Here is a 15,012-nt window from a genome sequence, read left to right on the forward strand (position 1 = left end):
CACGCCGAAAAAATATTCGCAACTGGCGACTGCACCCGAGTCTCACCTGCCAAGAAGACCACCTGCACATTTCTTCTAAGTAGTCTAAGACGATAAAACACACTATTTCTCCGTAGAAACTGTAACATTTTTCTGGTATATATGCATTTTTTTGAATCCGGGTCCGTTTGAACATAGTTTTCTAAGTTCGACCCTTGTTCCGGTTCTCCCTGTCAAACATTTACTTTTAATCTTGGATTTATATAAAAAAAAATGGGATTAAAAAAAACTATATCCGTCGGTCATTCAGTCTGTGCGTCCGATGAATGTTTTCGTTGGATCCACAGGTGCTTGAGGACATGATCCTGTAATGAGCCCCCTATAGGAATCAGGGTCGGTTTTTTTTTTGTACGCCCTGATACCTGTTTGCTCAGCCTCAGGGTCTATTCCCATGATTTTTATTTTTTTCTAATTGTTGTCTAGTCGCATAATTTTAAAGTCATAAGAAACCTCAAGTTATAAAAAAATAATGCATATGTTTTTTATAACTCAATGGATAGTTTTCATTATAAGGCCAACTAAAATTAATTAGTAGATTTTTTAAATTTTATTTCATATGAAACCTTCTTGTCACGTGTTATTCTTATATGCAAGTTTAATAATAAGCTTATATCATCTAAATACATCCTTAAGGAATCGTGTATAAGACAATAATAATCAAAACCAAGGAGTAACCAAAGACTCATAAAACCAAAAGACATTTACATCAACAGTTACAAATAATAAGTAGGAAACAACACGACCTCCATTAAAAATCAGGTGCTCAGGAAGGGTAAGCATTTCCTGCACCGTATACGGCACCCGTCATGTTATTTCTTGGTTCAGTTCGGTAATGATGGAAAGTGGTTATGACTGAGGAAGAATATCACTGATATATGTTTGTCATAATGACCAATCAGCTCATGATGGCGACCATAAAATTGCTTGAGTGATGACCTTAATTTGATTGATTCATACATGTAGCCCTGTCTTAGCAACTTTTGAGAAAGCAGTATTCCTCGTTCAACAAAATCAACGTACTTTGAGCTAGCTCTAGAGTTACGTTTCAATTGAGACACATATACTCCATATGCTGCTGCTGCTGCTTTTTTCAAATTCGTAAATATATATCTCTGATTGGCAACCACTGTTCTATATGTAATTGCCACTTTAGAAACCCATTTTATAGTAAACAGCAGAAATGTGGAGAAATGCTCTCTTCAGTTGGACTACCTACATCAACTGTATTTTGCTTTCTAAGCAATATGTTTTGTTGTCCTAATAAAATGAAGCTAATGCATTGGTATGCAACCTGAGTACAATAAGTACAGAATAAAATTAAAACTCAAACAGTGTTGAAATAATAGGGTTGGTCCTAAATATGCAAGATGCAAATATAATTACAATGTAGAACATAAAGTTGTTTAATGACTCTATCGTGGGTATTGGGACATAGGATGTTTACTGTTTTTTTTATACAAAAAACGAAAGGCATGGCTAAATCTAAATCTAAGAGCTTGCTATAAATTAATAAATTAAAAATGCTTATGTTTGTCGATTTTCTGAACTCAATATACGGTCACCAATCTAAAAAGTTCATGCTTGTGTCAATTTCTTTTTTCCAGTCAAATGTGTTCCACGATTCTTACGCTTTTGGATTTCATTCACAGTCCAAATTTCTTGACACAAAGTTGTTGTATAAATAAAATTCAATGTTTTACTCACAAACATTTGTGTCATTTGTGACATACAGCGATTTGTGTTATTAGACACAGCGTATTACTCGTAACCCGTATATTTCACGCCCTTCTCGTAAATAATCTCTATTCTCGGTAGATGATGTTGTCATCATAGACTGAGACTACTGTTATAGTCATAGATTAGCAGAATATATTGACTTAATCATTCAGTAAGAATACTCTTAAGAAATACGAAAACCGAAATTTGAAACAGGAAGTTTTACATAAAACGAAATTATTGACGGTTACCGGTAACGGAAATGAACAAAATCCGGAAATCGTAATTTTTCAACAAAAAAAATCGGGGCGGGAAGATTTCAGAGGGGCGGGCGGGGAAGAAAATCTATCAATTAATTTTAATTGGCCTAAAACTTATGTATATTACTTTATTTTATTTTCTGTATGCAAAGTGACCTCAGTGTGACCCATCTCGTAAAAATCTGGTTATCGCAATATGCATGGATGTCCTTAAAATAAACTATAGTATCTGATTGTACATGTTACACATGCTCAATATCCATGCTTTTTTGTTGTTTGTTGACAAACAGGTGACAATCGTTTAACTTCAGCTTAAAAACACGAACTTTAATTACCTGCCATATTTTCACAACAACACTGACCAATTGAAACAAAATTGACGATTATACGAAATTTATGCGGAAAAAAAAGATAAAATCGAGCACAGAAGACTAAGTGTATGATGTTTGTACGCATTGGATCAAGAATTGGAATAACACTGGTCACTCGTTTATTATGACTTTAAGTATTTGAACAAAATATGTTAAAGTTTGTTGAAAAATTGACAAAATATTTATATTGCCACAATCAATTTATCATTTTCCCTTTGATTTGCAGAGTAGAATACTTGAATACAATGTACATGTATTTATCTTTAATATTGATATTTGTTAACAAAATAATTGTATTCAGTCAATCAGGAATGTATGCAGTATAACTGAGACTAGTCTCATAGTAATATGAGGCAGGCATTACCTGTAAATGGGGACGAAGTCTATGAATAATTTTTTTGTAACTTAAAAACATTTGTTAAAAAAAAGAAATAGAAATACTGTTACGTTTCCTATTTTGGTTCTGTTATTAGGGATTTTAGTTGTGACGTTATTTAAGTTTTGACGTCATATGCAATGTAAACAAAGAAACGCTACCATCAGGTGACGTTTTTTCATATCAAGGAATTATTAAAACTGAAATTGGTATTGCTTTCCTTCCTATTTTATACTAGACTGATAAATAGATATTTTACTCAAAGTTTCATACAAACAAGACAGGAAAAAGGAAGTACATTGTAGATTTCTGCGCAGATGCAGGAATTTAAAACATGACATAAAAAAAATTGAACGATTTTGAGTTCATTAGTAATGGTAATTTTAAGGAAATTTTGCTGTTTTTGGTTGTTATCTTGAATATTATTATAGATAGAGATAAACTGTAGACAGCAATAATGTTCAGCAAAGTAAGATCTACAAATAAGTCAACATGACCAAAATGGTCAGTTGACCACTTTAGGAGTTATTGCCCTTTATAGTCAATTTTTAACCATTTTTCGTAAATCTTAGTAATCTTTTAGAAAAATCTTCTCCTCTGAAACTACTGGACCAAATTTAACCTAACTTGGCCATAATCATCATTGGGATATCTAGTTTTAAAAATGTGTCCGGTGACCCGCCCAACCAACCAAGATGGCCGCCATGGCTAAAAATAGAACATAGGGGTAAAATGCAGTTTTTGGCTTATAACTCAAAAACCAAAGCCTTTAGAGCAAATCTGACAGGAAGTAAAATTGTTGATCAGGTCATGATCTATCTGCCCTGAAATTTTCAGATGAATCGGATAATTGGTTGTTAGGTTGCTGCCCCTGAATTGGTAATTTTGAGGAAATTTTGCTGTTTTTAGCTCACCTGGCCTTAAAGGCCAAGTGAGCTTTTCTCATCACTTGACGTCCGTCGTCGTCGTCATTAACTTTTACAAAAATCTTCTATTCTGAAACTACTGGGCCAAATTAAACCAAATTAGGCCACAATCATCATTGGGGTATCTAGTTTTAAAAATGTGTCCGGTGACCCGGCCAACCATCCAAGATGGCCGCCATGGCTAAAAATAGAACATAGGGGTAAAATACTGTTTTTGGCCTATAATTCAAAAACCAAAGCATTTAGAGCAAATCTGACATGGGGTAGAATTGTTAAACAGGTGAAGATCTATCTGCCCTGAAATTTTCAGATGAATAGGATAACCCGTTGTTGGGTTGCTGCCCCTGAATTAGTAATTTTAAGGAAATTTTGCTGTTTTTGGTTATTATCTTGAATATTATTATAGATAGAGATAAACAGTAAACAGCAATAATGTTCAGCAAAGTAAGATTTACAAATAAGTCAACATGACTGAAATGGTCAGTTGACCCCTTTAGGAGTTATTGCCCTTTATAATAAATTTTTAACCATTTTTCGTAAATCTTAGTAATATTTTACAAAAATCTTCTCCTCTGAAACTACTGGGCCAAATTAATCCAAACTTGGCCACAATCATCTTTTGGGTTAGTAGTTTGAAAAATGTGTCCGGTAGCAAAGTAAGATTTACAAATAAGTCAACATGACCGAAATGGTCAATTGACCCCCTTAGGAGTTATTGTTCTTTATAGTCAATTTTTAACAATTTTCATAAAATTGGTAAATTTTTACTAACATTTTCCACTGAAACTAATGGGCCAAGTTCATTATAGATAGAGATAATTTTAAGCAGCAAGAATGTTCAGTAAAGTAAGATGTACAAACACATCACCATCACCAAAACACAATTTTGTCATGAATCCATCTGCTTCCTTTAATATTCACATAGACCAAGGTGAGCGACACAGGCTCTTTAGAGCCTCTAGTTTTGTTATTATCTTGAATATTATTATAGATAGAGATAAACTGTAAACAGCAATAATGTACAGCAAAGTAAGATCTACAAATAAGTCAACATGGACAAAATGGTCAGTTGACCACATATATATGGAAGTTTTTAACGACCTTGACCACTTTAGGAGTTATTGCCCTTTATAGTCAATTTTTAACCATTTTTCGTAAATTTTAGTAATCTTTTAGAAAAATCTTCTCCTCTGAAACTACTGGGCCAAATTTAACCAAACTTGGCCATAATCATCATTGGGGTATCTAGTTAAAAAAATGTGTCTGGTAACTCAGCCAACAAACCAAGATGGCCGCCATGGCTAAAAATAGAACATGGGGGTAAAATGCAGTTTTTGGCTTATAACTCAAAAACCAAAGCATTAAGAGCAAATCTGACAGGAAGTAAAATTGTTGATCAGGTCACGATCTATCTGCCCTGGAATTTTCAGAGGAAGATAATCGGTTGTTGGGTTGCTGCCCCTGAATTGGTAATTTTAAGGAAATTTTGCTGTTTTTTTGTTATTATCTTGAATATTATTATAGAAAGAGATAAACTGTAAACAGCAATAATGTACAGCAAAGTAAGATCTACAAATAAGTCAACATGACCAAAATGGTCAGTTGACCACTTTAGGAGTTATTGCCCTTTATAGTCAATTTTTAACCATTTTTCGTAAATTTTAGTAATCTTTTAGAAAAATCTTCTCCTCTGAAACTACTGGGCCAAATTTAACCAAACTTAGCCATAATCATCATTGGGGTATCTAGTTAAAAAAATGTGTCGGTAACTCGGCCAACAAACCAAGATGGCCACCATGGCTAAAAATAGAACATGGGGGTAAAATGCAGTTTTTGGCTTATAACTCAAAAACCAAAGCATTAAAAGAGCAAATCTGACAGGAAGTAAAATTGTTGATCAGGTCACGATCTATCTGCCCTGGAATTTTTAGAGGAATCGGATTATCGGTTGTTGGGTTGCTGCCCCTGAATTGGTAATTTTGAGGAAATTTTGCTGTTTTTATACGACCGCAAAATTTGAAAAAATTTTCGTCGTATATTGCTATCACGTTGGCGTCGTTGTCTGCGTCGTCGTCGTCGTCCGAAAATACTTTTAGTTTTCGCACTCTAACTTTAGTAAAACTGAATAGAAATCTATGAAATTTTAACACAAGGTTTATGACCACAAACGGAAGGTTGGGATTGATTTTGGGAGTTTTGGTCCCAACATTTTAGGAATTAGGGGCCAAAAAGGGCCCAAATAAGCATTTTCTTGGTTTTCGCACTATAACTTTAGTTTAAGTTAATAGAAATCTATGAAATTTTGACACAAAGTTTATGAACACAAAAGAAAGGTTGGGATTGATTTTGGGAGTTTTGGTTCCAACAGTTTAGGAATTAGGGGCCAAAAAAGGGCCCAAATAAGCATTATTCTTGGTTTTCGCACAATAACTTTAGTTTAAGTAAATAGAAATCAATGAAATTTAAACACAATGTTTATGACCACAAAAGGAAGGTTGGTATTGATTTTGGGAGTTGAGGTCCCAACAGTTTAGGAATTAGGGACCAAAAAGGGACCCAAATAAGCATTTTTCTTGGTTTTCGCACCATAACTTTAGTATAAGTAAATAGAAATGTATGAAATTTAAACACAAGGTTTATGACCATAAAAGGAAGGTTGGTATTGATTTTGGGAGTTTTGGTCCCAACAGTTTAGGAATAAAGGGCCCAAAGGGTCCAAAATTAAACTTTGTTTGATTTCATCAAAAATTGAATAATTGGGGTTCTTTGATATGCCGAATCTAACTGTGTATGTAGATTCTTAATTTTTGGTCCCGTTTTCAAATTGGTCTACATTAAGGTCCAAAGGGTCCAAAATTAAACTTAGTTTGATTTTAACAAAAATTGAATAATTGGGGTTCTTTGATATGCTGAATCTAAAAATGTACTTAGATTTTTTATTATTGGCCCAGTTTTCAAGTTGGTCCAAATCGGGGTCCAAAATTAAACTTTGTTTGATTTCATCAAAAATTGAATAATTGGGGTTCTTTGATATGCCAAATCTAACTGTGTATGTAGATTCTTAATTGTTGGTCCCGTTTTAAAATTGGACTACATTAAAGTCCAAAGGGTCCAAAATTAAACTAAGTTTGATTTTAACAAAAATTGAATTCTTGGGCCTCTTTGATATGCTGAATCTAAACATGTACTTAGATTTTTGATTATGGGCCCAGTTTTCAAGTTGGTCCAAATCAGGATCCAAAATTATTATATTAAAAGTATTGTGCAATAGCAAGAAATTTTCAATTGCACAGTATTCAGCAATAGCAAGAAATCTTCAATTGCACAGTATTGTGCAATAGCAAGAAATCTTCAATTGTACAGTATTGTGCAATAGCAAATATTTTCAATTGCACAGTATTGCACAATAGCAAGAAATATCTAATTGCACAATATTGTGCAATAGCAAGAAATTCCAATTGGATTTCAATTGGAGTTATCTTTCTTTGTCCAGAATAGTAGTTGAATCAACTTAAATCATTGTTTTATACAATATACAATGTATATTCACTTTTACTACCAACTGATAGATTAAAACAATCTTTACCATTCAGTAATAACAAGCACTTTTTTTACATTTTAATATTTTATGATGTATTTAAATGAGTAGTTATTGTTGCAAACTTCATTAGAAATTTGAATTGAGATCAGTTTTGAAATAAGGGAAAGGGGGATGTGAAAAAAAATTGGGGGGTCAATTTTTTTCATTTCAGATTTCATAAATAAAAAGAAAATTTCTTCAAACATTTTTTTGAGAGGATTAATATTCAACAGCATAGTGAATTGCTCAAAGGCAAATTTTTTTGTTTAAGTTCATTAGACCACATTCATTCTGTGTCAGAAACCTATGCTGTGTCAACTATTTAATCACAATCCAAATTTAGAGCTGAATCCAGCTTGAATGTTGTGTCCATACTTGCCCCAACCGTTCAGGGTTCAACCTCTGCGGTCGTATAATGCTGCGCCCTGCAAAGCAACTGGTTTTGTTATTATCTTGAATATTATTATAGATAGAGATAAACTGTAAACAGCAATAATGTACAGCAAAGTAAGAACTAATAATAAGTCAGTATGACCAAAATAGTCAATTGACCCCCTAAGGAGTTATTGCCCTTCATAGTCAATTTTTAACAATTTTCTTAAAATTTGAAGATTTTCAATAACATTTTCCACAGAAAGTACTGTTATAGATAGAGATAATTGTAAGCAGCAAGAATGTTTAGTAAAGTAAGATCTACAAACACATCACCATCACCAAAACACAATTTTGTCATGAATCCATCTGTGTCCATTGTTTAATATTCACATAGACCAAGCAAGGTGAGCGACACAGGCTCTTTAGAGCCTCTAGTTCTAAATTATTATTAAATACTACTAGATTAATTCTTCCAAAATAGATACACACATGTACAAATGAATATATCATGTATATAGAGCACATAAAATCAATGAAAAACAGTCTTCTTTTTTTAATTAGATCGTAAAATCTCCAATATAAAAACATAGAATTTTCATAAAATTTGATGTTTCATAGATATGAGCAATAGGACACCAATATGTGTACAATATTGGATTTAGATCTGTTCAATAACTTCTAGATCTGACTACAAAATTGTTTTGTTGTACATACATGTATGATCCCAGTATTTATGTACAGGATTCATAAATGTATCAGCAAGAGGTCTTTGTGTTGACCAGATTTGAAAAGGTGAACAATTGTAGATTTTCACATGATATATATATAAATCAACAACTCATATACTGATTTATTTTACAGGTATAAATGAGTGCAAATCAGGAGAAAAATGTATTCCATCGCACCATCAGTATGGATGAAGCCCGTGATTCCATCAAAGCAGTTGGTTCTGCTGTTTTCTACGGCACTTGTTCAGTTTCCATGGCATTTATCAACAAAGCTTTGATGACAACTTTCAAGTTCGACTATCCTGTTTTCATCATGGTTGTGCAAATGGTATTTACCATTTTTATACTAGAATTATTGAGCTGTTTACAACTTATTCAACTGCCAAAATATACCCTAAGTCGAGGAAAATCATTTGCATTGCCAGCATTGTTCTATGCACTGAATTCTGTACTTGGTTTAACTGCTTTAAGTCATATGAATGTAGCCATGTATGGTGTACTTAAGAGATGTGTTCCTCTGGTTACCATGTTCTTGTCAGTTGTAATACTCAAACAGGGATTTCCATCGAAGAAGACTATTGCCAGTGTTATATGTTTAACTTCTGGATGTATTGTAGCAGGTAAATTATTAATATTTAATATTGTAAATATAAAAAAGAAGATGTGGTATAATTGCCAAAAAGACAACTCTCCTCAAGAGCCCAAATGACACAGTAAATAAAGGCAACAGTAGTATACCGCTGTTCAAAACTTGTAAGTCTATGGACAAAAAACAAAATTGGGGTAACAAACTAAAACTGAGGGAAACGCATTAAATATAAGAGGAGAACAACGACACAACATTAAAATGTAACATACACAGAAACGGACTAAGCATTAGACAAAATTCCGATGAGAATGACAAATGTAACATCAAAACCAAATACATGAATTTGGGATAGAAAAGTAACCTGACACGTCTTATAGTAATGTGAATTCATACTCAAATATAAGAGAAAACAAACAACACAACGGAAACACAATGTTAAAATGTTACACACACAGAAACGAACTATAATATAACAATTGCCATTTTCCTGACTTGGTACAGGACATTTTTAAAGATAAAAATGGTGGGTTGAACCTGGTTTTGTGGCATGCCAAACCTCACACCTTAATGGCAATGTTAAATATAATATTGAAATGACAACATAATATTACAGGACTACAATACAAATAAATAGGAGAATGTATTAGACAAAGAAACACATGATTAATAGATAACAAAAGGCATCAGGTTTAAAATTAATACGCCAAAAACGCGCCTCGTCCACACAAGACTCACCAGTGACGCCCTGATATAAAAGATCGAAAGTGAAAAAAAGTAAAAAGTTGTACAGCACTGAAGATCAAAAGTTGAAAAAGGTTGTGTCAAATACGGCTATGTTTTTATGCTAGGGATTTAATTTAATATTTTTTACATAAATAATATCCCTTGTTTTACAAATCATGCAAATTAATATCGGTAAGCTTAATCAAATGATATCCAGTTTATGTACGAAAAAGTGTTGCTGTTAATATATTAGTTAAAGAAAAATTATGTTTTTGCCATATTTTAAAAATTAATATTGCAAATAAAATTCATGTGATATCTAAGAAATCTATGCCATGATCAATACAACATGATCATTGAACATGGTACCGGTATGCCTGAAAAATCAACATAATGCAATGTGATCTCACAGTAAGGTTGCATCAGGAGGGTGGTCGATTTTATTAAGTGGAAATCATTAAATTTGCTTGATTTGCTTGTGTAATAATTTAAGAGGATGCATTGAAAAATGTCACAACATACTACAGTACTTTTTGCACTTTCTACATTGAAACAACAACTATTCTAGAACTCTATATTATCCATCAACATTCTTTTTTCCTTTGACAATTGGTCACAAGCTGCTGTTACATTAAGATATATATAAAGGGAAAAAAAACCTTCAGAGACGAGTGCTTGCTATTGTACATGCAAATATTTTTTATAAAAAAATTATATACCTTTATAATAAAAATTTTCACATAGTATTATATTACATGTATTATTGTAAATAACTATTTGTCATTATTTTTCAGGATATGGGGATTTGCAATTCAATCTAGCAGCTTATACGTGTGGCGGTCTTAGTAATCTGACCCAGTCATTATATCTCCTCCTTGTCCAGAGATATATAGCAAAAGACATAACTACAGTGGAAACGCTACAACTAAACAGTTTCAATACTCTACCATTCCTCCTGTTATACTCAATAATAAATAACGAAATCGTGGAAGCTGTACATTATGAAAGATTGGGAAATCCATTATTTATGTTTGTCTTTTTTGCAGCAGTCTCTATGGGATGTTTGTTAAACTATTCATTATTTCTATGTACTAGCATGACATCAGCTCTGACAACGAGTGTTGTTGGTGGCATCAAGGCAATGTTACAGACATTATTTGGTTTGTTTACATTTGGTGGCATCAGCCACAACATGGCCACATATGTAGGCATTGGTATGAACCTAAGCGGTGGCTTGTATTATATTTTTTCAAAATTCTCAGAAGGAAAATCAAAACACAGATCTGAAGAAAGTTTAAAGAAAGTTATAAGTATATCTACAGCAGAAGATTTTAGAAAGTACGCCAATGGATCACTGAAAACTTCTGCTAGTACTAGTAAATTAAAACCTATACCAGAACAGACTGATAGTCATGAAAAAGTGTAAATTCAAACCTTAATTAATATATTAGATCATGAAATAACTATTTATTTAAGTTTAATGCCAAATATTAGTGTATTGTTTTCATATACATTCTGTTTTTAGCTATACTGTGATATAGCCTTTTTTTCGCTAATGCAACATCTAGCAATCACCAATCAATCGATCAATCTATTTTTAACTCACCAGGCTCTAAAGGCCCACACTGGGAGAAATCACCTGCATCAATAGTACATCCAGTAATTGTCTACGTTTTCATCCCCTCCTCTGAAACTGTGAAACAGCCTAACCAATACTGTTTTAAAAATCATGTTATTTAACATAATTTTTTTGTTTGTTTTTAACATGAATTACTTCTTTATTCTAAATCTGTAAGTTTTCAAGTTGTGGTGTGTCTAAGAATAGGACTTCATTTTCACTAATTATTATATACATTTTGCAAATTGTGAAGGCCCTACAAAGCCTTTAAGGTCCCTGATTTTAATTCATTGCAGATGAATTCAAATGCTTTCTAAAATAGTAAATAACCTAATGGAAATCACCTTCACTGAAATTAGGTTCAGTTCTCTGTGATATGACTTTGTAACACACAGAAATCACCTTCACTGAAATTAGGTTCAGTTCTCTGTGATATGACTTTGTAACACACAGAAATCACCTTCACTGAAATTAGGTTGAGTTCTCTGTGATATGACTTTGTAACACACAGAAATCACCTTCACTGAAATTAGGTTCAGTTCTCTGTGATATGACTTTGTAACACACAGAAATCACCTTCACTGAAATTAGGTTCAGTTCTCTGTGATATGACTTTGTAACACACAGAAATCACCTTCACTGAAATTAGGTTCAGTTCTTTGTGATATGACTTTGTAACACACAGAAATCACCTTCACTGAAATTAGGTTGAGTTCTCTGTGATATGACTTTGTAACACACAGAAATCACCTTCACTGAAATTAGGTTCAGTTCTCTGTGATATGACTTTGTAACACACAGAAATCACCTTCACTGAAATTAGGTTCAGTTCTCTGTGATATGACTTTGTAACACACAGAAATCACCTTCACTGAAATTAGGTTCAGTTCTCTGTGATATGACTTTGTAACACACAGAAATCACCTTCACTGAAATTAGGTTCAGTTCTCTGTGATATGACTTTGTAACACACAGAAATCACCTTCACTGAAATTAGGTTCAGTTCTTTGTGATATGACTTTGTAACACACAGAAATCACCTTCACTGAAATTAGGTTCAGTTCTCTGTGATATGACTTTGTAACACACAGAAATCACCTTCACTGAAATTAGGTTCAGATCTCTGTGATATGACTTTGTAACACACAGTCATTTGTTTTGGAATTGAAATGTAATTAAGAGAGTCTGTAGTTTTTCCTACATGTGACTGCATTTCTCTTCAAAAGTTCTATACTGAAACTTGATTATTACAAAACCTATGTTAACTTCAATAGTTTTGAAAATAAAGTCGTCTTGATTGTAAAATTGGGCTCAGTTTTTTTTTACCTTTCCCCTGTGAAGTATATGTACATATACATGGTTATCACAAATTGATTTTAAATTCATGCTTCACCTTTTCCTACAAAATTCCCCCAAAAATGGTATCACATGAATAAGAATGAAACAGAAATTTATTATTTATTAGTAAAGAATACTATTTTTACATATACATGTAATTATTGTGATACTGAAAAGTTCATGCCTGTTTTCTACAAAATTGTTAATGAAATCCTTTTTCCTGCTACAATCAGGTAAAATTTATTAAATCCAGATCAAATTTTTTGAAGTCACAAATCTATATTTAGTGAAAATCTACCTTTTTTTGTGATATAATATTGAATCCATAATATTGCATCTCTGCATTATTTTGTGTTAGTGATTTAATCATCACCTTTTTATTTGATTTATTTATGCTCTGCTATACTATTATTATTAATTTTTTATAATCATTTATAATCAATAACTTCGTTGTACATGTACTTTGTTTTGTTGGATTAGGAATAAGTTCATTGCACATGTATTTTGTTTTGTTTGATTATCAATAATTACATGTACATGTACTTTGTTTTGTTTGATTAGGAATAACTTTATTGTACTTTTATTTTTGTTTTGTTTGATTATCAATAAGTTCAATGTACTTGTACATTCCATCTTAATCTATGCACTGAAGGAAGGAATTTGAGCCATTGTCACCTTGGCGTTAAATGGACGAGTCTTACAAATTATATGATTTGCTACGAAATTGACCAATTATGTATATTGACAATTTTATAAATTGACAGAAACTTGTTGACAACTTGCACATTTTAAGACATGATACGGATGTGTTCTAAAATGGACGTACTACAAGATTAAGCATAATATATTTTTATTATACACATTAGCTCTTTTGGGATATATTATATGTATTTAGTATATACTATTGCCAGATATGCACATGTCATTTTTTTGTATTTTAGGAAGATGTAAAAAAAAATCAAAACTTATCTGACTGAAAGTTCTAATTGCTAGAAAGAGAAATACAAAATTTGTATAGGTTGATCTTTCAAATATTTACCAATGTTTTTTTTAAAGATCTTTTGAACATTCAATTTCATTTATATAGTGGAACAACATTACTGTTGTATTTATAAGATCCACAATTAACCATGGTTTTTGAAAACTGATGGTGTCAATGCTGATGCCTTGCGATTGTATTATCACATTCCTTACACACTAAGTGGGTATATTTTTTATCTTTGAGAACTCAGTAGTGATAAGAATGTGCTTATTTCTCATTTGAGTTCCTGTCAATATGATACATATAAATGCACTAGTCTCTGAAATTATTAAATCATGTAGACTGAATGCTGACTCTGGTATTTAGGCCGTTCCTGTTTGTGTAGTAATATGTGAACACAACAAGGGTCCTGTTTAATCCTCCTACCACACCATCTCCTTATTCATATTATATTTATGTATGATGATGAGCTTTTAATGGAATACAATATAATTGGCATGAAAAATATCTAAACTTTACAAGATACTATTCATAGGAGACATTGATGCAATAATTGTTTTTACACTGTTTTGTACAGTTTTTGTTTATATTTGATTTGTCTTAATTTGTTATTGGTGAGAGTTTTCTTAATGTGAAATTTAAACCATCTTATCTTATACCAATGTAAACATTTGAATAACACAATAAATAATTTGTGTATTCTAAAAACAGCTGTTGAATAGCAATGTGGGTCCCAATGTCAACAACACTTGATAAAAATAATTGGCTAGGTAGTGTCAGGAAAAGATTTTTGTTGAAGTGAACTTAACTTAACAAATGAATTTCTCTTCAGATGTGCATCTTTTATTCTTTCTGATTTCAATTTTTTTCCATAGTTCTTTCAAGTTTTCCATTTAATTACAATGTCATTCAATGAAAAACTTAAGCAGCCAAAACACTTATTTCATTTAAGACTCCCATCTTAAGACTTTTTCTTAGATGTTGATTATATTATGTTGCTAATGTCATGTTACTTAAGAATTGAATGCTTTTTTTTGTAAATTTATTGGGGTGTAAAAGCGTTGACCGAAGTACATTTTGTATGAAGCGTGGAAGCGCTTCATTCTAAAAATGTGCGCACGGTCAACGCTTTTACAACCCTATAAAGTTACAAAAAGAAGCATTCAATACTTATAATTACATTTTTTATACGACCGCAAAATTTGAAAAATTTTTCGTCGTATATTGCTATCACGTTGGCGTCGGCGTCGTCGTCGTCGTCCGGCGTCCGAATACTTTTAGTTTTCGCACTCTAACTTTAGTAAAAGTGAATGGAAATCTATGAAATTTTAACACAAGGTTTATGACCACAAAAGGAAGGTTGGTATTGATTTTGGGAGTTTTGGTCCCAA

At 32.2% G+C, this 15,012-nt stretch overlaps 1 protein-coding gene across 1 annotated transcript; it reads left to right on the forward strand.

Annotated features, from left to right (window-relative positions):
* Window positions 1-2: 2 nt before the first annotated feature.
* On the forward strand, window positions 3-14,583 carry LOC139487951 (uncharacterized). The gene is made up of 4 exons (XM_071273221.1): window positions 3-135; window positions 8,505-8,991; window positions 10,478-11,660; window positions 12,415-14,583. Exons 2-3 carry the CDS (start codon window positions 8,511-8,513, stop codon window positions 11,107-11,109), a joined length of 1,113 nt encoding a protein of 370 aa, XP_071129322.1. The 5' UTR covers window positions 3-135; window positions 8,505-8,510; the 3' UTR covers window positions 11,110-11,660; window positions 12,415-14,583.
* Window positions 14,584-15,012: the final 429 nt, after the last annotated feature.

This window comes from Mytilus edulis, chromosome 9 (assembly GCF_963676685.1).
Source record: "Mytilus edulis chromosome 9, xbMytEdul2.2, whole genome shotgun sequence".
Lineage (NCBI taxonomy): Eukaryota > Metazoa > Mollusca > Bivalvia > Mytilida > Mytilidae > Mytilus > Mytilus edulis.

What these genes read in the sequence shown, in the direction of transcription:
- LOC139487951 (XM_071273221.1), top strand. Translation starts at nt 8,511, where the DNA reads ATGAGTGCAAATCAGGAGAAAAATGTATTCCATCGCACCATCAGTATG. An exon ending in TTCTGGATGTATTGTAGCAG is followed by an intron (nt 8,992 to 10,477) that starts GTAAATTATTAA and finishes ATTATTTTTCAG; the next exon opens with GATATGGGGATTTGCAATTC.